The 23398-nt window shown below is 32.5% G+C and overlaps 2 protein-coding genes across 2 annotated transcripts in view; one reads left to right on the plus strand and one right to left on the minus strand.

Moving 5' to 3' along the window:
• The window catches only part of LOC113393579 (programmed cell death protein 2), a 324102-nt gene that overhangs the window by 253563 nt on the left and 47141 nt on the right, over positions 1-23398 (minus strand). The gene's annotated exons all lie outside the window — the stretch shown is intronic.
• LOC113393491 (uncharacterized) lies at positions 296-22640 on the plus strand. The gene is made up of 4 exons (XM_026630391.2): positions 296-786; positions 9037-9540; positions 18662-18800; positions 21699-22640. Exons 1-4 carry the CDS (start codon positions 583-585, stop codon positions 22004-22006), a joined length of 1155 nt encoding a protein of 384 aa, XP_026486176.1. The 5' UTR covers positions 296-582; the 3' UTR covers positions 22007-22640.

Here is a 23398-nt window from a genome sequence, read left to right on the forward strand (position 1 = left end):
ATTTAAACAAGAACATCATTTAAAATAATCATTTGATTTACAGCGCCATCTACTGGCGAACTATACAGTAAAATAAACATTCAATAATCCAATAGATGGCAGCAAAGGAGATGATGTTGTAATGCTATCAATGAGTATTTCATACTTAACTTATGTTTTTGTTTCATACGAGTAGTCATATGCTCAAAAGTAAACTTCGAGAGTGACAGAGAGATCCGATACCATACAATAGTATTTCGATACTACATTAATCGGTCGTATCGCATTATCAAATATGATAGTGAGAAACGACAAGTGCTGCCTTTAATGTGTGACTATACAAGTACACGCTGATTTCTAATAGAGGACTAGTAATATTCAACAAATATGTCGCGCATGTAGTGTTGTTATTTATTTATTTAATGTTTGTGGTTTTTAACTGTTTGTGGATCTTTGTGTTACTATAATGAAGTTTACGAGGCAATGATTAATGAACATTAAAGAAAAATGAAATGAGTTATTTATGTGTGCGGCTGATTATACGAAAAACCGGTTTAGATACGAGTTTTCTGTGAAATAAAACTGAGACCGACTTTGTTTACTATGGCGTTTTCAATAAATAAATTTAAAAATATTTTGAATATAAATAAAGACAGTCAGTTAACGGGTAGTGGTAGCTTGGACCCGGAAATTGGTTTCAAATTAGCGTTACATCCAGTTAATAAAAATTTGTACGTGACTGTTATCGGCGCCCGGCATCTCCCATCCTTGTTTGGACTTAGTCGAGCTCATGGATACCTCGTTAAGGTACACAACTTTGTTTTTATTTTTCGACAAAATATGTAAATTTCATTTGGAAATGTATTTTATTAAAACAAGAATACTTACAAGAGGTAGAGGTACTTACAGATAAAGATATCGTTAGGTAAGGTAAGTAAAACACGTACAGTAAATCATCATGTTTTATCACATTACAAATTACTATTCAATGAGGTATTACTGAATATGATGAAACTCATAAAGTATTCACGGAGTTTAAATATCGCCTCTTGTCTAATAGATTTTCTCATTAGGGCTATTTTACATTCCATAATTTATAATTATTAAGTTAGGTGTATAGGTACCTAGGTGCGGGCAAACGATAAGCGTATCTATAAATGGATGTTATGACATAATATTAGTATTTACAAATAAATAGTTCCTACTTCTTTACGCTAAATGACCGTTGCGGTTTAGTAATCTGCTGCAGGAGCAGGGGGTAGAGGGGCTGTGGGGCAGGATATGAGTATTCTCCCTATGCTCTGGTACCATTCCCATCATGCGAATTTGCTTCGTTCCTGAGATATTGGCAAAAACTAATCTTATAATTCTAACCTCAAATCAGGCTATTTATTAACAATTTCGAAACTCAGTGGCCTTCGGCGTTCCGGGATGTGCACCCTCTTCGCGCCTTCGGTTTCTTAAAAAGCACTCTAGGGGTAAGTCCGACAAGACCATATTGAGTCGGTTAGATATTAGACGTAATTATCGTGGTGCTGTACGTTTGTGCATATATTATTTATGGTGTATTTAATTTGAATGATAATCAATATATAAAATTGGAATGTGTTCCGAAACAAGAAACAGTTAAATGCTAAATATATGCTAAAAACATAATTAAACTCTTACATGAACCAACACGCACGTACGTAATAACGTTTTATTAACGTCGAGTTCAAATACCAAACAATTAGTCGACACATGCTAATTTACTGCTTAATTAATTTTAAAAAAGCTATGTATAAATGCGATGTGTATGTAGATTGTAGGTAACTAAGCTTATTTTTACATTTTATTATTTGTTTTGTATATCTATTCTAATGATTTCCATTTTTCAAATATAGATATTTTAATAATTCATATGATTTTAAATGTGTTTTACCAAATTGAAATAAGGCAAACACTTTAAATATCTATTTAATTTATGTCGGAATAAGTAATATGTAAACGAAAACATTTTTTTTAAATAAATTGCCATCATTCAGAACTATGTATATGTCATGCATGCTTAATAAGCGATTATTGTTTTTTCGCTATCAGAAAATGTTCTACGTCATATCTATAATTTATCTTACCCTCACCATCGACAACGTATTACGTAGCCCATCTTTGTTTCCCTGTATAGTTTTACCTACCTGAACGAAATTAGTACTTTAACATTATTTTAATTTCAAATTTTGAGGACTATAATAGTAGGACTTCTAGCTACCGAATGGTATCAGTAAAACACTACTAAAATCTTATTAACATATTTATGGTAATAATTCTAATGTAATTAGGTACAATCAAGCGTTATTATGCGGATCCTTACCTTGCGTGTGGAATTTTGTTTGATCGTAAATTGAACATTTAAGGAAATTTGTATTTTAATTACTGACGAGGCACAATATACACAATATTATAAGTTATTCAGAAACTATTCTTTAAAATTAACCCACAGAAATATGTGCGTATAAAATTTTTGGATGTTTGCTTAAACTATTAATAAATGTAAAAAAAGGAAAACTACTCTATTACTTTATTATAATAAAATAAATGTAATCTTTAGGTAACGTTTTTGTTATGTTTATTTGATTTTAGTCACCCGAATTTAAATAAGTTGCAATTAAATGTAATGTAACGAACATTAATATAATAAAATTATTTTCTTTTTGACAGAATTATTTCCTTGGAATAATTTTCGTAATTCTCTTTGGCTATAAAAAATTGAATCACGATGCATTTTTGTTTTATACGTCATTAGTAGCCGACGTCGAAAACCAACCACGATAAGGTAATTTCGAACCACATCGAAATATTTAAGTAACAATCTATCTATATATCACTCATATATAGCGTAGATACGCTACAAAATTAATTTTACTTTCAAAGTTTCGCTAAGTTTCACCGACATTCAAACGCCATTTTTTCGCAAATCCATAATGAATATCATAAATTATTTGAGCTCTCGACCAATAATTTTGCGTCTATTCGATGTCAAATATTGTTTATTTGTGTTTTTTCCCTCTTGTGGTTGGAATGCGCTATGTTTTTTTTTGACATCGGTGCTGTTAGTAATATTAACAATTCCTTGTTTCGCTAATAAGCCACCAACCTTGGGAACTATTATGTTATCTCCCTTCTGCCTGTTACACTGACTCACTCACTCTTCAAACCGGAACACAGCAATACTTATTGCTGCTTAACAGGATAGGATATCTGATAATTGGGTGGTACCTACTCAGACGAAGAGAAGGGTTTGCACAAAGCCCTACCACCAAGTAACATGTAATACAAACATTTTATTGTTTATTTGTTTATTTGACGAGTGATAATGAAATGTCTCAAGTTAATATACTTACTATTACACGGAGATTGTGACTTAAAATTTCAATCAATTTTCAACTCGCTCTGTTACGAGTATAGCGACGCTTCAGGTATCAAATTACGTATTTAATGAGACGAAAATTATTGTCGTCGCACTGATCGGGGCGTTATCGTTGGACGATTAATTGAACTTGCCGGATAAATTATGGGTTCCGAGTTGACGATTTGTTCCACGGATCCGGTATTTTCCGGTTTAAAATCTTATCTGGGCCTATATTTTTAAATTTGTTATGTGATTAATTTGTTATATAAAAATCAAAACAATGTATTCGTTTTCATAAATGTACCTTTAAAGTAAGGTTAAACGCTTTTGAAATAGGAATTGTGTTCAAATTTAAGATTTGTTATAGTACATTCACCATCGTACTAAATGTAAACCCACTTAGTGCCGGACGTAATTTATGAAGTCGTGATTATCAAGTACGTTTCACGGAAATTAAATTCTCTGAGGCACAACGGCAAATATTATTATATAATAGATAGATGTACAACTTCAACACCTCTTCTTCCCCGTTGGGAGTTGATATTATTTTATTAAACGTTTAATGTAGATTTACATATGCACGTATATTGTTTACTTCGTTTTAAGTGCGTACTGTACAAGTTTTGAAAATACAAAAACGGTATTATAATAAACCTTCGAAGTCGAAGCCTCTGGAAGTTGCACTTCCAAAATATTTTGAAAATTTTTTTTGGAAAACTAATTATTAAATCAAATAAGTAGTTTTTGCCCACAAAAAGATTTTCCACAATTTCATTTTATAAAATCACAGGAAATAATAGGTATTCAATAAAGACACAAATCCACTTTTTAGTATATTTAATATTTGAATTAAATAAATAGGAAATTATGTAGAAATGTAGATTGCAGTTCAATGCATGGTCACTTGTTTTTTGGATGTTGTCTGCACCAAATCATCATTAATAGCGTATCTGCTCCAAATAAAGGATTGATACAATGATAGTCTGAAAAATTATATTTATTTTATTTTAAAATGATTACACTAAAGAATAATAGTTAATTAATAATACTATGCATGATCCCCATCATATCTTCAAAGCATTCTTAGCTGCCATAAACCAATTAATATAAAAAAAATTAAAGTATTTTTATTGTTTTTGAAAATAAGTACTCATTTAAACAATATACATATCACAATGATATCTTTTGTTTTAATATTTAGTTCTCTGCTATAAGCAATTTAATGACATTATGATAGTTAAATTAAATTCTTTTACACAATTATCATTTATTTTCAATGTAATTAAATAACGTGTTAGGATGCCATTTAAAACTAAATTTCAAATTTAGACTCACCTTGCTTATGTATCATATTTGTAAATATATTTAAAATAAATTAATATTTATTATTCATTTCTTTTTCACATGTTAACACAAATACTTATTAACTTTTTTCTAAGGCAATTATCAAGAAAATATGGTCATTTAAAATACGGCTAATTGAAGATAAATTTCACTGCAGAATTCAAATTCGTTGCTTTTTATTGTTATAAAAGGCTCCCATAACTGTTGTAGCTAGTCTTCAAGTTTAATATTGCCTCACACGCTTAATAATTAATTTTTAAAATGATGTTTCACTTGCTCTCACCTAAATAAATCAAGTGAGTTCAAACTCGATAAGAAATTAACGAAAACGTCAATTTACAATACATGCGTAAATCTGTCAAAAGTGTTACTCGTACTACCAAAATGTCGAAAACCGCCCGTTATTTCGACTTCAAACTCGACAACGTTAATTATAAAAACTCGTACTACTGATTTTAGTTCCTCTGCGTTTACGCTTGGGGCGCTGATAGGATTTGTATGAAAAGAAAACCGAAAGTAAATTACTTGAAGTTAACTGTCAAACTCGTACTAAGGGTACAGTACTGCGGTGTACTGAACTATTATCTGATAAGCCGTTTGACCTACGTAAGAACGATGGTTTGAGATAAATTAAAAAAAAAAACTAGCATTAAGATTTGATAAAATAGTATGTTTAAAGATTCGAAGAAGCATATTAGGTTATTAAAAATTGTTATCTTTACTTTATGAATGTTATCTGATATGCGGTAACAGTCATGCTGCTAGCTTAACATCATGTTCTGCGAAGCGTAAAGGCAGAGGCATGTAAGTGAAGGTCACCGTTTCGGTTCTTATTCTAAATGGTCTAGCTATTTTATAATCTTTGCTTTGTGCGTTAACGTTAATTAGAGGTGGTTTGTTTTGTAACTTCAAAAAATTTCAGATTATACATATTAAAGTAGGTGATCCCTGACTATATTGCTGACTTCCGTTACCGTAACCTAAATCCTCGGATATCCGAATTAAAAATCTATCCGAAACCGTAACCGTATCTGATGAAAAGTATAAAATAGCTATATCAATCTTATTTAAGGCAAATTGCTTACCTATTAATATCAAATAATAGCTTCAAATAAACTTGTTACTTTGTTATTATTTTAATTGTCGAGTCCCCTAGGCAATGCCTATCTCGAGAAGAAAGGTCCCAGGAGCAATGTTTGGCTTTCACAATTTCGTTAACAATTAATATTTAAATTAAATTTTAGCCTACCGATGAGCCTCAAGGCACACAAACTTTTAAAAACTTTTCATTCTGCGAAAAAATAATTAATATTTTCTTAATTAAACTAAATAAGAAATGACAGTGATGATTTTTATTAACTTTTTGAACCAAGGAATACATATTTTGTGTTGATTTAGAAATTAACCCTTATCTCTGTAGCTTGAATAAATTGTTTTTACTAGCCAGTCACTTGCATTTATAAAAAGTCTACTGTAAGAATAATATGTTCATAACAAATATCTCAGAAACGAATAGGTACTTTGTTATATCTCAATCGGACTCTTTGTACTAATATCAGACATTTAAACCATTTTCTCAAGAGATATGGAAAAGTTGACTTTCTCTTAATGTTTGTAATCGATTTCGCAGCTACGTTAGTTAGATATTGGTGATATTTTTAAACATATAGTATGTAATAAGATTTACGTTTTGCTATGTCAGCTGTGTATGCGTAGAACAAACAATGAATAGAAGTCAAGTTAAACTGGGCGGAGGCGTATTTGTCTGTGTGGTTCAAAAAATATTGATTAACAAATTAATATATTTTTTAATTTAATAAACCTTACATATCAAGATGATTTGGTTTTAAACATATTTTATACCCATTTTACCCTTCAATTATTTATATATAATAAATAAATAAATGAAATACTTGCATTTAGGCCTTAGGTAAATAAAAATTTCGTAGGTAATACTATCGCTTTGCTTTGTGAGTTGTTTTACATGTTTGTAAAATAGCTTATTTGTACATTTTTGGCAAAACTACAGTTTCAATGGCGTCACGATTTGAAGGTGAATTTGTACAGATCCCGACGAAATAAGAATACAATTTTTCGCCGAGGGCTAGGCTCCGCGCTCGTAAAGAAACACTCTAGGGGTAAAAACGACTTAAGAAAAACAGACCACATAGATTCCGGAGTTAACAGAGTTTTCTTTGTCAATTTTCTGAAAAAACATCCATACATATGGATTTTTCACAAAATATATCATGCTACTCGGATTTTTGCATGACAAATTTTTCACGGCTTTCTTTTTTTTTCAAAAGCAAATTTAGATTGGAAAAAAGATTAAAACTGTTTTTTTTTTCTTTTTAAATTCGAGTACAAAGACATATCTAAAATCGTATTATTAGTTTTCATCTTTATTTGACGTGATCTATAAAATTCTCCTTCAAATCGTGGCGCCGTAGGAAAAAAGTCTCCCATATTTTAAGAAACTAGCATAAAAATACTCAAATTAATTTAGTTTTTATTAGTCCGTATCGGTCTTATAAATCTGAAAAACTTCTCAGAAAATGTAACGGAAATTATTTTGAGTTAGAAGCTACCCTTACAATTTCAATTGCTAGAATGAATATATACATAGCAGTCAATCGAAGAAGGGAAGATAGAGAAACCTTAGATGTACAGATTCTAAGCTATTTTTTAATAGCTTTTTCTATAATTACACTACAAACAGTTGTTGAGTGATTTATTTATTTATTTATGTATCACACTATTTTTTTTTACAATTTTAACACCATCCCTGAATTCCCAACTACATTTCGCTGTTTTGGAAGTCAGATTCTAAAATCTGGGAAATATTTTAGGTACATAATTGTTTCTGATTATATTAAACAAAAAATTTTATCTAAAACACAAAAAAGATACCTAAAAAGGAAAATAATGTATTAAAATAAAAATAATATGAAAATAATGTATTAAATTTTATGTGAGCATGCGGTGATGGTTATAATATTTTTATTTATACGAATATATACTATTCCACTTAACTTTGTACTTATCCACTATAGTTTTTCTTAAAAAAATCCTATAATAAGTTCGGCAACATTTAAAACGCATTATTTTTTTAAAATTCATAATTTATATAATAGATTATTAAAGATCAATGATATCGCGTCAATTCAATGACGCAGTCGTTTATTTGTTTGGAATATATAACATATTCTCTATCTCTCGTATTTTTTTTTATATATATGTTTATAAGTTATAGTCTTGCTATAGTAACAAGTAAATAAACATATTATCATCGGCAGCTTCTACAAAATGTTTACGTAGTACTTAATAGTTTAGCGTTATTTCGGAAAATCCTAAAGAAATTGACGACCTCTGTGGTCGTGTAATATATACACCGGTTTTCATGGGTACGTCACTCCGACGTCCCGGGTTTGATTTCTGGCCGAGTCGATGTCGAAAAAATTCATTAGTTTTCTATGTTGTCTTGGGTCTGGGTGTTTGTGGTACCGTCGTTACTTCTGATTTTCCATAACACAAGTGCTTTAGCTACTTACATTGGGATCAGAGTAATGTATATGATGTTGTCCAATAATTATTATATTAATAAACACCCTTAGGTAGTTAAAAGATACGCAACAAAAATAAAAATAATTATTATAAAGTGTTATTGGTAAACTCTAGCTCGTGTATTAGAGCCAAAGGCTATAATAACTTGGTTCGACGATTACCATGTTATGCTTAAGTAGGGTACGATATTGCCAATGTTTATGGGTAAAGACGACCATTTATCATCATGGCCTATCTCAGTTATATCTATTATTATAGGCTTTACCCTATATCATCATAAACATAAACAGCGCTTATAAAAAAATTACAACGCTGAGGCGATTGTTATCTTCTACCCAAAATAATAAAAATGATCAATTTTAGTCTTAGAAGGTACACACTGACATAATATGTGCGTCAATACGACATAATTGACCGGCCCAACTAAAAGCCATTAAACTAAGAATTGAATTGAATTGACATAATTGACGACCTCCGTGGTCTAGTAGTGTGTACACCGGTTTTCATGGATACGCCACTCCGAGGTCCCGGGTTCGATTCGATGTAGAAAAAGTTCATTAGTTTTCTATGTTGTCTTGGGTCTGGGTGTTTGTGTTACCGTAGTTTTATAAGTGCTTTAGCTACTTACATTGGAATCAGAGTAATGTATGTGATGTTGTCCAATATTTATATTTATAATATCATACATGTACGTTTCCAGTTTTCGTAAATATACTTATTTTAATTGAAACTCAAAATAAAATAACTTTATTATATTTCAGGTCAAAATGTTTCCCGGCGATAATAAGTACGAAACTACTTTACAAGAAAGTTCATGGCCTATTTGGAACGAAGATTTTAAATTTCAATTAAAAGAAAAGGATGTTAAGAAAGCAACTGATAAAATCTATCTTCAGAATTTAGTTGCCGGACATTTTATATCATTAACTATTTATGCAGTATTAGAACCAACAAAAGCTGATGTGGATAGAAGAAAAAGTGCCACAACTTTAGTTTCGAAGACATCTAAACCAATGACTGAAGATGAACAAAAAACAAAACCTGGTAATCTATTTGGGAAAACATTTAACAGTTTCAAATCTACAAGAACTGAAGCGATTGCACAAAAGTCTATATTAGAAAAAAGACGAACTCTTGGGGCAGCTACATGGAATTTCGATTCGAAATTATTTCAAAACGATCTCAAGAATGGTTTAATTGGAACTCCAGATATTTGGAGGCCGATAAATGCGATTGCTAGCGGATTGTCAGCCGCTGATTCTAGAGTAAGTATTATAATATTTTTACCTTAGCAAATAACCGAACTTTTTTAACCAAATTTGAGGAAAGCTTATTCCTCTTTTATATTTTGTTTATTGATGGCATTTAAAGGTCGGTAATAACAATAAAAAGAATAATCGGTCAACAAACGGGAAAAAAGAGTACTAAACTGTTTTGTCGCCTATTTATAATAAATATGTATATGAAACAATATTATAATAGAAAAAGTATCAAGTCCAGCGATGTTTCACTCGTATTTTCCTAATACATAATACGGGTCAACTCGCGCCTAATTTTTTTGATGGGTTTTATTTAGAATCCAAAACTTCAAAAACTTAATATATTAATACAGTTTAAATATAGTCTGTCAACGTTTGTTTGGAACGCGTCCGGGACATCAGATTTTTTTTTGTGTTGATAAAATAAATTGTATGTATCAAATAATATCACTTATTAATATATTATGTTATATAACTTGTATGTCCTGAAACTAGAAACTAAAATAATATAAAATCTCCTTATCAATATTGGGAATATATTTTGACTGAATTCGAAATATAATAAACAAAACCGTCTCTTCTCAACCTCTCCACTCCACTCCACCTAAGTCTTTATAATATTTCGTATGATTAGTGTTATTTTTACATAATATTTAATGTATATTAGTAGATTTGGATATTATTTTTCATTTGTACGTGAATATTATTCACTCGTTAAAGTTTAATAGCTCTATAAAGCAATGTTTTTGTTATGAATGACATCATCATTAACATTGTTGAATTCACATTTTTTATGGCAATTCTGACTAAATACCTATTTTTTACAGTACAAGTCGTTTCTTGCGATTTTATTCGCGTTAAGCATACCTGCTTCGCCCCCGTAGCCTCAGGAAGTTAGATATCAAATATCAATTTTTTCTACGGTTACTACCAGAAATAAGCGTTTTCGAACTAAAGAATAATAAACTCTTCAGTTATATTACATTAACAAAGATAATAATATAATTTAAAACACGTCTTGAGAATTAATTTAATTAAACATATTCAAATAAAATAAAACTACTTGTACGGTTACGTAAATTACTTATTTAATATGTCATAGGTACTCGTATGTAAATGATATAGTTTTATCTTACATAAAACGTCAGCTGTTATAGAAGAACATAAATCCAATTAATGTATGATTCATCGGATTGGTTGACTTTTATATTCTCGCTTCTTTAGTGTATCTGACAATAGAATAGATTTGACCTCGACCGATCCCAGTTAGAACATGTACCCTGTCATCATTACGCTGACGCAAGACGTCGACCTCGATTCATTTATTTTTTTATAAGATGCTTACATTTTACAGCAATTATGTAATTATTGTCTGGTTTAAATCCAGGCATACAGCTAAACTACGAACTATTGTAGATGTATAATGTTATAAAAATAAATCTATCAATAGATAGATTAAATATTATTATATAGATAAAGAGCCATACATAATTGCACTGGGGCAGACACATGTCATGTTTGATATCCTTTTACCTATTTTGGCCGAGGTAGCATTTCTCCTGGGAGGTTAAACATCTACGCAGATCATATTATAAATGCATAAGTGTCTGCGCAAACACACGTGACCTCTAATTTCATAATCTGATAGAACAGAAAATCCGAACCAACGGCTTCCCGTGCTTTCCGAGGCATGATTTTGACAACATAAAGATGACTGTTATGACGGAAAACTCAATGACTTTTCTACTGACCCGACTCGAGGTTGGAGCCCAGGATCTCGGGGTCAGCGGCCTCTTTATTTGTTTAAACATCACCAATTGGCGTTTAATAATGTTCGTTATCATTTACATACATTGATATCCTGGCTTATCATATTGTAAATTATATTTAATGGAAACGAAAACGTTCTCAAGGTTCAATTCAATTCAATTCTTAGTTTAATGGCTTTTAGTTGTGCCGACAGGGCACAGATTATTTCGCCAATGTCACGTAGGATGGAGAAGACACGAATGAGATTGATCGGTATGGGTGAGATAACAAACTCAATTAAATTTTAAAGCCAAGTATAGTAGTAGTAATTTCCTTGTTAATCCGTAACCTAGAACAACACAAACATTAAGGGTTAATAATAGGATAAATTACAAATAATTGTTAGTATTCTAAACTATATATAATAAGATATATCACTCAATTGGACTATTCACAACTTAATTTTATTACATTTAATGTATTTACACAAAAAAGAACAAAATGGACTAAACACAAACGTCAACAAACATTCAACATTTATAGGACGAGGAACTTTAGGAGGGAGAACGTCGTAAATGGGATGAAGAAGTTTAGGACAAAGGAACAGGATGTGGGTAGCGGAACCTTCGTCTAGGCCACATTCACACAGCGAGTGATCTCGAACTCTTATCTTTGCTAGGTGGGTAGGTGTGCAAGAATGGCCGAGGCGTAACCGACAGATAGTGGATGTGACCCAACGGTCAGCGTGCCTGTGAAGTGAAAACCAAGGTCGCCTCGGAATTTCAGGTTGTAACGCCGAATAATACTTACCTTTAACCGATTTTGATGAAATCCAAAAAGCATTCCAGGATTTAACCATTTGAGCTTTCGCAAGAGTGAGCAGGTCTCGAGAGGAATTGACAAAATGCTCAGATGAACCAGATTGGATGGCAATCTTAGCATATGAGTCAGCCCTCTCATTTCCAATAATACCGGAATGACTTGGAATCCAGACCAGCAAAACCTGAAGGCCTTGTTGGTGACAGGACAACAGAGCCTCTCTGATCTTAAAAACGATAGAAAGTCTTAATTTGCTACGAAAAGGATTTTCTTTAATGGCCAACAGACAGCTTAATGAGTCACATAAAATAACTGATTGTTGTATGTTGTGTGACTGGGCATACATAATAGCTTCCAGTAAAGCAATGGCCTCACCGGAAAATATAGAGGTTTCAGGGGGGCATTTAAATAAAAGGGCTATTTTATATTTAGGTATCCAACAAGCTGCGCCAACGCAGCCGGTCGGTGAGAGTTTAGAGGCATCAGTATATATAGGGAGGTGATTTGGCCAATTTTGATGAAACATTTTTTGAAATTGGACACTAGTATCAGGGGAACCTTTTATAAGACCAAGGTTTGTAATAACGGGGGTATTATAAATAAGAGCTTTAAAGGAGGTGGAAAAAAGAGGATTAGAGGGAAAAGTGGTAAGGGGATGAGGGAGGTTGGTATACTTGAGGAAACTGTTTAATAGGAATGAGGATTTCGGTCTGTCTGGGTTGTAAAGGTGGGATAATTTGTTCAATCGGGCCAATAGAGGATGGGAAGATAGCTGTAACAATTTGATGACAAAGCGGTCACATAAGTATTGCCTCCTTATATGTAGAGGAGGGTCAACACACTCAACCTGTAGAGCATTAGTAGGAGTGGATTTCATCGCACCCAAGATTATGCGTAAACATTTAAATTGAATTTTGTTTAATTTTTCTGAAGCTGATTTATTGAATGGATCTAGAACAAACAGTCCATAGTCCAAATGACTACGAACTATTGCGTTATAGATCAGCTTCAATGTATAAGGGTGAGCTCCCCACCAAACTCCAGATACTGCTCTAAGGGCATTAATTGATTTTTCACATTTCTTGGCTAAATAGTCAGAGTGTGAAATTCCGTTCAGTCGGTGATCGAGAATAATACCAAGAAATTTTGTTTTGTCTACAAAGTTAATGCACTGACCCTCATAATACAAATTAAAGGTAGGTATACGTCTTTTTTTAGTAAATACCACTGCTTGACTTTTGGCTATCGATAGCGATAAGCCATGGTCAGAGAGCCATTGGGATAGGTAATGCAAAGCAGAGTTTAATCGAAATGTTAAATTTTCAATGGAGCTAGATTTATAATACAAAACAATGTCATCAGCATACTGGAGAATGTTACAAAAATTGTTAACAGACAAATCGAGATCATGGGTGTATATGCTGTAAAGCAGAGGACTGAGTACTGAGCCTTGAGGAAGACCTTTCCAGACAAGTCTGGGGGGAAGAGAGAGATGTTGGTGTCTAACCGTTATTGATCTGCAACTTAACAGATTACATATGAGGTGAACTATCCTCGGTGGAATACTCAGCTGTTGCATTTTCTGCCTGAGTAACGGAAGAAGTACATTATCATATGCAGAAGATATATCTAGAAAGATTCCCACAAGGTACTCTCCTTTAGCAAAGGCAATTCGAATGTCTGTTGTGAGTATGCTTAGATTATCAATGGTGCTCAACCCCTTCCGAAAGCCAAATTGGGAGGGAGCAAGTATATTTCTGCTTTCCATTAACCATTCCAGGCGGTTCTTCAACAGATGTTCAGTGATCTTTGCCAAAGTTGATGATAAAGCTATCGGTCTATATGAGTTGCAATCCGAAGGGTTCTTACCCGGTTTAAGGATCGGGATAACAATTTGTGTCTTCCAAGATTGCGGGACAATTCCTTTGATAAAAACCGAGTTAATTATGTTTAAAAAACATTTTTTCGCTTTATCATTTAATTTACAAATAAAAGAGTAAGGAACGCCGTCTTCCCCAGGAGTAGAATCAGATAAACCATTTAACGCACATTGAAGTTCGGAAAAAGAAAAGGGGGCATCCATTTCATCCAAAGTGGATGTGGATGCTGGCGTAGAATTTAGAAAACTGTCCTCATAAGGGACAAATGGGGGGGCAAGCTTATCAGCGAAATTGTTAAGCCACTCAGAAGGAGTATTTGAGGAAGGGTCAACAGAATTAAGGCATCGGCGGAATTTTTTAAGTTGGGACCAGACTACAGAGGAAGAGGAACGAGGACTCAGGGATTCACAGAAATGAATCCAACTAACTTTTTTCTTTTTAGAAATTAATTGTTTAAATTTGGCGTCGATTTTCTGATACTTACAAAAGTTATCCAAAGACATACACAATGAGTATGATGCTTCAGCCTCTAGTCTCTGTTCAGATAATCGTTTGCATTCCTCATCCCACCAGGGGGTGGAAAGCAAATGATTTTTTGAGGTGTGTTTTTTAGGGAAGTGGAGATTAGCTGCAGTTAAAATACCATTAAGGAAAAGATCATAGCAAAGAATTACATTTCCATAGTCTTGTGAAACAAAGAGGGTGTCGATCATGGAATCAACAGACTCAGCATATGCAGACCAGTTAGCATTTTTTAATTTGAATTTTAATAAGGGATTTGGATTGATATGGGCAATGGATCGGTGATTTAAAGAAAGGAGGATAGGAAAGTGATCACTGCCAAAAGAGGATGAGAGGACATTCCAGGATATTTGAGAAGCAAGGGCTGGAGAAGTTAAGGATAAGTCTACAGCGGATTTTGGGTTTTGGTTAGGATATACTCTACGTGTTGGTGAGCCATTATTGAGGATGCAGAGGTTTGCATCATCAAATATGTCCATCAACAAGAGAGCAAATGGGTCACAGAAATGTGAACCCCAGGCGGTGTGATGGGCGTTAAAATCCCCCATGACTAGGATAGGACTAGGGAGAGAGGAAATGATGGCAGATATATCAGGAATTAAAGCTGGATTAGGATGAGGAATGTACAGGGAAAGAAAAGAGATGTTAAGGGCTCTAACAGCAACAGCATTAATATGCTGGCTGGGAAGGGATAAAGGAATTTGGGAGAAGGGAAGAGAGTGCCGAACGAAAATGGCACTCCCAGCATAACCATCACTTCTGTCATCCCTCAAACAGGAGAAGCCTGGGACCCGGAATCGGGATCCAGGGATCAACCATGTTTCAGAGATGGCAATAATGACAGGTTTATGGAGGTTTATTAGAGAGAGGAGTTCATGTTTTTTAGGCCGGACGCTCTTGCAGTTCCATTGAAGGAAGCTGATTGGGGCCATTGTGAAGGATGGAGAATAACTGACATAAGTCTTGAGCAACGTTGGACGGTAAGGGGATATCATTACATGTTGAGATAATACTAAGAAGTATCTTAGTTAGCATTTCTAAGAAGTTGGGATTGTTATTAAGAGGGTTAGGAGTGTTTTGGTTGAGAGCACAACCATTAGGAGCAGTAGAGGGACAATTACTAACGATCGATTGATGGGCCTGTTTATCATACCCTTTCCCAAGAGGTGATCTTGGGCGAGGAGTACTGATAACAGTCTTCCGATAGGACCTGGTAGTTGAAGGGATAGGTTGACTAGGGAGAATTGGAGAATATGTGGGAGGGGTAAACATCTCCTTTGCAATCTCTGCATAGGATCTACGTACAGGAGGGAACCGAGAGGATGCTTCAATGTATGAAATGTTGTCCTGAGACATAACAATTTTGATTGATTGTTGGCGAGAAAACTCTGGACAATCCTTGTCTGTTGTAAAATGGTTACCAGAGCAATGTAAGCAAGTGGCGTTATCCTTACTTACACTACAAGACTCACCTGTGTGGGATTTGGAACACTTAAAACACCTAGGTTGAGATCGACACTGAGTTTTAATATGACCATAACGGCAGCAATTAAGGCATTGGATAGTGGGAAGTTTATAAGTTTCTACTGGAAGGGACGTATGGTAGGAATACACTTTTGAAGGAAGTATTTGACCTCTAAATGTAATTACAACAGATTGGGTAGGAACCCATGTAGTTACACTGTCAGCAATTGTCTTTCTATTCAGGCGTCTTATTTTCATAACTTCACCACATCCAGTGGGAAGCTCAAGTGACATTGCCAGTTCTTCCATCGTCCAGTCCACGGGAATACCCTTAATCAATCCCATTCTAGTTACATTAAAAGTCGGTACAGTAGCTTTATACTTGCACATTTCAACAATAGGATTAACTAGAAAAGTGTTTGCTGCTTGAGCTGTTGAAAATTCAATTGAAATTTTGTTACGGCCTATGTTCTTAACACCATCGTTAATAATACTCTTAATTTTATGAGTGTGCAGGAATTGTCCGAATTTAATTGCCCGTATAGTAGTTCCTGAAGCTGGGTCAGATACTTCCCGGGACACATGAACGATGAAAGGACCCTTGTCATCGTCGGAATACATTTTAGGGCCTTCAGAGAAGGATGGATGAGTGTAAATCGTTTGTATTGAGGGATTTGCTGAACTAGGATTAATTATGGTTTTTTTGGCATTGGAATCGGGATTAATGGAATCATTACCGAGGCGTTTTCGGGAAACAGGTACAGAGGGAGGAGATAGAGTATCGGGAACAGGCTCTATTGAGCCACCTGGATCAGGGGGATCAGGAGGAGGATCAACCTCCATTATAAAACTTAGAAGCTAAAAAATATTAAAACACGTTAAATACTCACAAGATTTACAAATATTACTAACACCACTTAACCCAACTACCAACTAAAGCACTATTAACAATAAAATATACTACAAAACAAAACGAAAACACTCAAAATCTCTTAACACGTGTGTTAACCAACGCTAACGCAAGCGAAAAAAAACGTTCTCAAGGTTTAGAAATAAATTTATGCGATTACTGACATCGACGGGAGTCACCGGCTCGCTTAAAACAAAATAAACAATTTCGATTGAATATTGTTCGCGAGTTGTTTCTGTAATAATACAGTTATTTTCTTGATTCTTAAGATTATGTTTTTAGCCGCAAGATATTTATTACATTGTGTTGTTTATTGAAATTGAATACGAATGTTACTACATAGTTAGATTTTCATCGTGATGAATTAATTATACCTTTATTAAAGGTGAAGGAATATAAAAAAAAATCTTACTTATATATTAAATGCGATAGTGATTTTTAGAAATAATAAACGAACATTTCTTTATAATATATTATTACTTATTTCATATATAAATAATAGTGAACTTTGATTCTAAAATCTACAATAAATACTTAAAATATGAGAAACATATTTAGTTGAACAATAAAATAAAGATTAAATGCCAGTAATATTGTCTTTTATGAATATTTTAGCTGTTCCAAACATTAAAGGTTTTGTTTGTATTGAGCACTTTGTGAATTCTCTTTGTAGAATTTTCGACATAATATAGAACATAAAGATGATTTCAGAACAAATAATCGAGGCTAAAATATTAGTAAATTAATATTATTATTGTATAGAATCAAAGATAATATCGAAATTCAAAGAAAGATAAAATCACAATGTATATTATTTAACAATACAATCAATAGTATTTATACACCTCAGCTTAACAACTGTGTTTTACATTGGGAAATGTATCGATTTCTCATAGTGCCAATGTCGATAGGTGGTGACCACATATGATCAGATGACCATTAGCCCGTCCATGCCTATCTACTTTATTAAAAAAAAAACTGCTGAACATTTGGTCGAATAAAAATCTAATTGTATCCATTTGCGGTAGCATATAGGTTTACTTTTGTTAAAGAGATACAACTTTAGCTTTGAGCAATCAGCTCAAAGAAACGTCCTGATCAAATCTGATTTGCGGAATTATGTCTTCACAAATAACGCATTTACATATATATATTACATTTTAGTTTCTTCACGGAAAAATGTCGTAAAACAAACGTAACATTATACTTTTCTTTTCAACTAATTATACTTTAATTTTGATGCTGATAAATTTTACGACAATTGTCAATAAATAGATTATTTAATCTTATATATTGACTAGCTGTTATCTGTCTGCTTTGCAACAAATAAAAAAAAGGAGCAGGTTCAAAGGAATTCAAAATTGAACAGCCTGTAACTATCTACGGTTCGCAACGATTTGTTTTAACTCATATTCGACAGTTGTTACAAACGTATGTCAATGGAACGAATGAACGGAAAAAAATACATTATACATAATAAATATAATTTGTTAATAAATAAGATGTCTTATAAAAACAATTATTTGATGCATACACTAAGAACGAACAACGTGTAAGTGTTATTTTTTAGTGATACCCGTTATTTTTTTTTATTTCGCCATCTGTTTTTAATATTAAATCGAAATTTTAGCATTAACTTTGGAGAAAATTTTAATTTTTGCTTATTTTTAAACTATAAACCATCGAACGTAACGAAATAAAATAAGTATAATTTTTATTCTGTTCATAAAGCATTGTTCATTCCAAATTACAAATATATATGAATTATATTTTTTGTCTACAGAGAGAAAATAAGAAAGGGCAGCTCGAAGTGACATTACTGTACACGGCAAGTGAAGACGGACTAAATGATACGGTGCAGTTGACTGTAAACAGACTCAGGTGTTTAGTCCAAACTATGCACGAGCAAGAACAATACAAAGGTAGGTACAGTTAGAATAAGTCGTTTGTAAGCAATACTAATAGCTTGAATATGATATGCTGTTTGGATATTAATTATGTCAATGTTAAGTCTGGTTATATAAGTTGTCGTTGTGTTTTGTTGATAAGGTAAAGCGATTTAAATAAACCAGTGTTCGCTCAGTGGTCGAAATTCCATAGACCATAATTATTGTTCAATATTTGACGAAAACATTGATAGTTTTGTTTGTTACGTACATTTTATTAAAAATCTTAAATAAATATTTGGAACGCGGCTTACCAGACCTGTCCCCCTGAATCTTTTTCTATCTATCAGTTTCCATTGTTCACGATTTTATATAACGTTATTTAACATTATGTTTCATTAGAAAATATTTAATTTTATTCAATTACTGTTAAAGGATTTGTTTCATTGGGTCTGTTATTTAATACAGGGAATATACTGAAAGGAACTTCGTTCTAACCTTGTGTTCCACGACACTTTTCTCTATTTATTGATAACGATAAAGCTCGTCAATAGCTATCTTAATAAAAATGAAAATTGGTTGACAAACGAAGGTTCCAACTGGTTATTGCACTGTTTTGTCTTTGCCGATTTATATATAGCTATTGGTATTCTGTTGTTTCGAGAAGATTCCAGATTGAGGATTGATTCAGAATGAGAGATTTTCCTCATGATTTCGTAGACAGTGGACTCTGTTATAATTTTAAGGAAACAATAAGATACTGACCCAGTTTCGCTAAATTACCATGATCTATCCATAATGAACACAAAATTAGGATAAAAATGGAAATTATGATTTTGATATCGATAAGGATCTTTTCTAATTAAAATAATGTTATATCAACGAGTACGGTGTCATTTATTTTATCAATAGGAATATTCAAATAACTATAAATAGATTACAAGTGCTGTTTCTTGTTAGCGCAGTTTGGAAAACGAAAAGTTGATAAACGGATTACTCCAGTTAATCTTTGCATTAAAACTTCGAATCTTAGTTGATGTAAATCTTTATCGTTTCGTTGCTCTTCAAAGTTCGAGAAGTAAACAAAGTTTTAGCTATGAATATAAACTTGACGTGAAATAAAAACAAGTTGCGATTTCTGTAGTCTTCTGTAGACCAGCTGTTAAGAATCTCTTCATCGGGCGTTACAGGATGAACTTTTCAAAAGTATTTACGTTCTTTGACGTTCATTAAACACTTTTTCTTTCACTTTTGTATTGAATTTAATATGTAAGCAAATAGAATATAAGTAAGCAATCGATTAAAAAATATGTCGCTTTTCTGTATTGTTTATTACAATAAATTTGCGCTTCAAAAGCAAAATCAAACCAAAAAGGTTGGGCTATGAGTGAAATAAATTTCTATAAGGGTTATACGAAGGGACGTTCCTTTTTCACCTTTAATATTAATGTTCTATTTGCAATCTAAGCTAACTATAAGTTTAATTACAGATTTGAATTATCTTCATCGAACATTTTCATTCGTAAATAAAAAATAAATAATAAAGGTTTGAAAAGAGACAGCTTCAAGTGATTTGAGATTTATTCATAAGTGAACGTAAATTAATACAATACGTAGAAAAATTTGAATTCCTATAAAGGCTACAGCTATAATCAGTAAATTTTTATTGGTCGAGTCGTGGCTTCCATATTATGTCTGCGCCAAACCTTAGATGTTTAAGAATGGATTGCATTTATCAGACGGGCCAGTGGGCCGTGTAATGCTATTTGCTTATTAAAGAAGAGAGAGTAGGCTGACGTTGCTGGTGTTGAATTATAAACAGCAAGGTGATCGCAGCCTACTGTCATACGTCGCAACGCGCTGTAATGTATGCAAATTGCAAATACCTTGCCCTTTTTGTGATCGATGGATGCTTTGGAAGTGATAAATTAAGCCGAGATTGTATTTTAACCGAATTAAAGAAGATGCCCGACTCTTATACTGAACTGTGTTTCATATAATAAAATCAAATCAATACCCTACCGCGATTGTTTTTTGTTTGCGGAGATACTTTCTCAATGTTTGTCACATTAATATTGTTTACGTTATAAGTCCATGAAAATTGTCACCTAGCTCCGTAGCTCAAACCCCTATTAAAATAAACTAAATTAGACTATTAGGGCTATTTATGTTTAATAATAATAATAATAATCATTTATTTGCTCTTTAGACCGTACCGTGGATAGATCACATATAAATTATAAAGTTAATGTAATATACAAATTAAATTATTTAGTTATTTCTGTAAACATGATAAATATTATTTAATAAAATGAATTAAAACAGACTTAATTTGCTTGGCCTGAACTTAAAAAATAATATAGTTTTTACGTAGAAGTTTGTTGGAACAGTATAATTGTATGGGTATTTAAACAATTAAAATGTTACCTTATCTTATGTTTTTGACTCGATTTTGTTTTGCAATGATAAATTAATCAATCCACGAAATAATTTAAGTATATATAAACTTATGGTCATCAAGTGGGGAGGCCTCAAATATGTAAATCAACATAAATTGTGTAGACCTAATTGTTCGATGTTTTGCGAATTTTGAGTTTTATGTGGTATTTTAAAAAAAATATAATTTATGTAAATCTACTTACTGAACAACCTGCTCAGTTTTTATTTTAATCTCATTTTTTTTATTGAGTAGTCTGGAAGAAAAAAGCTAATTTAGCCGTAAGGCTCTCCCTTGTACATTTATTATGGTGTTCAATACAGTGTAAATAAATAAAAATAATTTAGCTATAGTTTTAAATCTTAGCACTTGAGAAACGTATTACTACCATTTGGGATTTTAAACCGCGAATTTCGACTCTGGCGATTGATAATTTATTAAATTAAAATTATTTGTATTAAACATTTTAATCTGGCAATACATTATTTAATTTTCAGCTCCCTTATACCTGAAAGCGACTATATTAGAAGCTAATAAAGCAGAATGCTATTGGAAAAGTGATAGATTTGTCCCAACAATATCCGCCAGATGGGATCCGAAGTCGGCAACGGTGAAGTTAACGGTATTCAAAGCTAGTTTGAATAAAGTTAGCATTTATATCAGCCTCGGGTGCAAGACTAAAATGGCGAAGAAGGAAATGTTAGGGAAGGCCCATATTGATGAGAAATCTCCTTACTCGGACAGTTGGAGTGAATGTTTGAGGCAACCGGGGACACCGAAAACGTTTTGGGTCAACTTCGAGTGATTTAATATCCTTCCATATAAAGTTACAAATATCTTTGAACATTATAATAAAACAAACGACTTTGTACATTTAACCGTAAGGCTGCAGTCAAACAGCGGTCCGTTTTGCCGGATACGTTTTTATTTGGCTATGGCGTATGTGTTGGTTCACGAATTCACACACTATAATATTCCGGAACCAATAAAACACAACTCCAGTGGCGACGAATGCGTTAAAAACGATCCTGAAAATACGGACCTTCTGTGTGAATGTGCACTTAAGTTACATCTATGTGTGCATTGTTTGGAATTTAATGTAATTTTGAAATTCAAACAATATTAATGAAAATTTGGGAATTAATGTATACTTTCCCTTTGTTTAAATTCGGGTCCTGTTACATAACAAAAAAGTTATGATTAAAAGTATTGACAATATGAATTTAAAATATAACCTCATATTTTTATACTTTATTTTAGTTAATGTTACTATTGTATATTGTATAATGTAGCTGATAATTACGAAATGATTATATGTGATATAAATATTTATACTATAAGTGACTAATAAATTAACTATAAACTTGCTATTATAATTTTATGCAGCTATTTTTCCTTTAATAAATAAAATAAATTAGTTTGTATGCATACATTATAAGTTAAATTGACACAAATTAAAAGACTTAGTAATGAGTATTTTGATAACCTAATATTTAACAAATATATTGATTATTTTTTCATTGTAAATTAGTTTTATTTTTCGATTTTCTTTCATTGTAGTTCATTGGCTAGTCTTAGGCATTGTTTTCGACGCAACTTTATCTTCCTCGTTGTAGGGTCAGTAGCAAAAGCAACGTCTATACGCGTTTTTATATAGGGAAGTGTAGGAGAATACCTAACAATGCTTACTTTAATTACTTACTTAGTTTATACTTTTATTGTGCACCACACAGAGAAAATAAATAAATACAACATAGATCCAGCCTTAATAAAAGAATAAAAGAGGTGTACAATTTTGGCGACCTTATCGCTACATAGCGATCTCTTCCAGGCAACCAACGGTGTGGGTTAGGGTAGCTCATAGAATATAAGGTGAGTGGTGCTGTAATAATGAAAATAACACGAATCTATTATTACTAGAACTAATAAATGCTTAGCTCTGTACTAAAATTTTCTTAACAGAAAAAATTGTTGCAGTCTTATAATCGTCGCCTATGAAAAGGTTATTAGACATACATTTTATTGGATATTAATTTTAGGATCACCAAACTATAATCTATAATACATTATATTAATCTATTTCAGTCAGAGCGAGGCTATTTACCACCTTTGACGAAAACATTTTATTGTGGACTAGTAGAAAATGAATTGGGCGGACAAATCGAATGGACTTAACCTAATTAAAATCCCCAACCTT

Source organism: Vanessa tameamea, chromosome 6 (genome assembly GCF_037043105.1).
Source record: "Vanessa tameamea isolate UH-Manoa-2023 chromosome 6, ilVanTame1 primary haplotype, whole genome shotgun sequence".
NCBI lineage: Eukaryota > Metazoa > Arthropoda > Insecta > Lepidoptera > Nymphalidae > Vanessa > Vanessa tameamea.

Bases quoted from the DNA above. Each gene is read 5' to 3' on its own strand.
- LOC113393491 (XM_026630391.2), top strand. From the start codon at position 583: ATGGCGTTTTCAATAAATAAATTTAAAAATATTTTGAATATAAATAAA. The intron at 787-9,036 runs GTACACAACTTT...ATTATATTTCAG, and splicing joins CTCATGGATACCTCGTTAAG to GTCAAAATGTTTCCCGGCGA. The intron at 18,801-21,698 runs GTAGGTACAGTT...TTTAATTTTCAG, and splicing joins CGAGCAAGAACAATACAAAG to CTCCCTTATACCTGAAAGCG.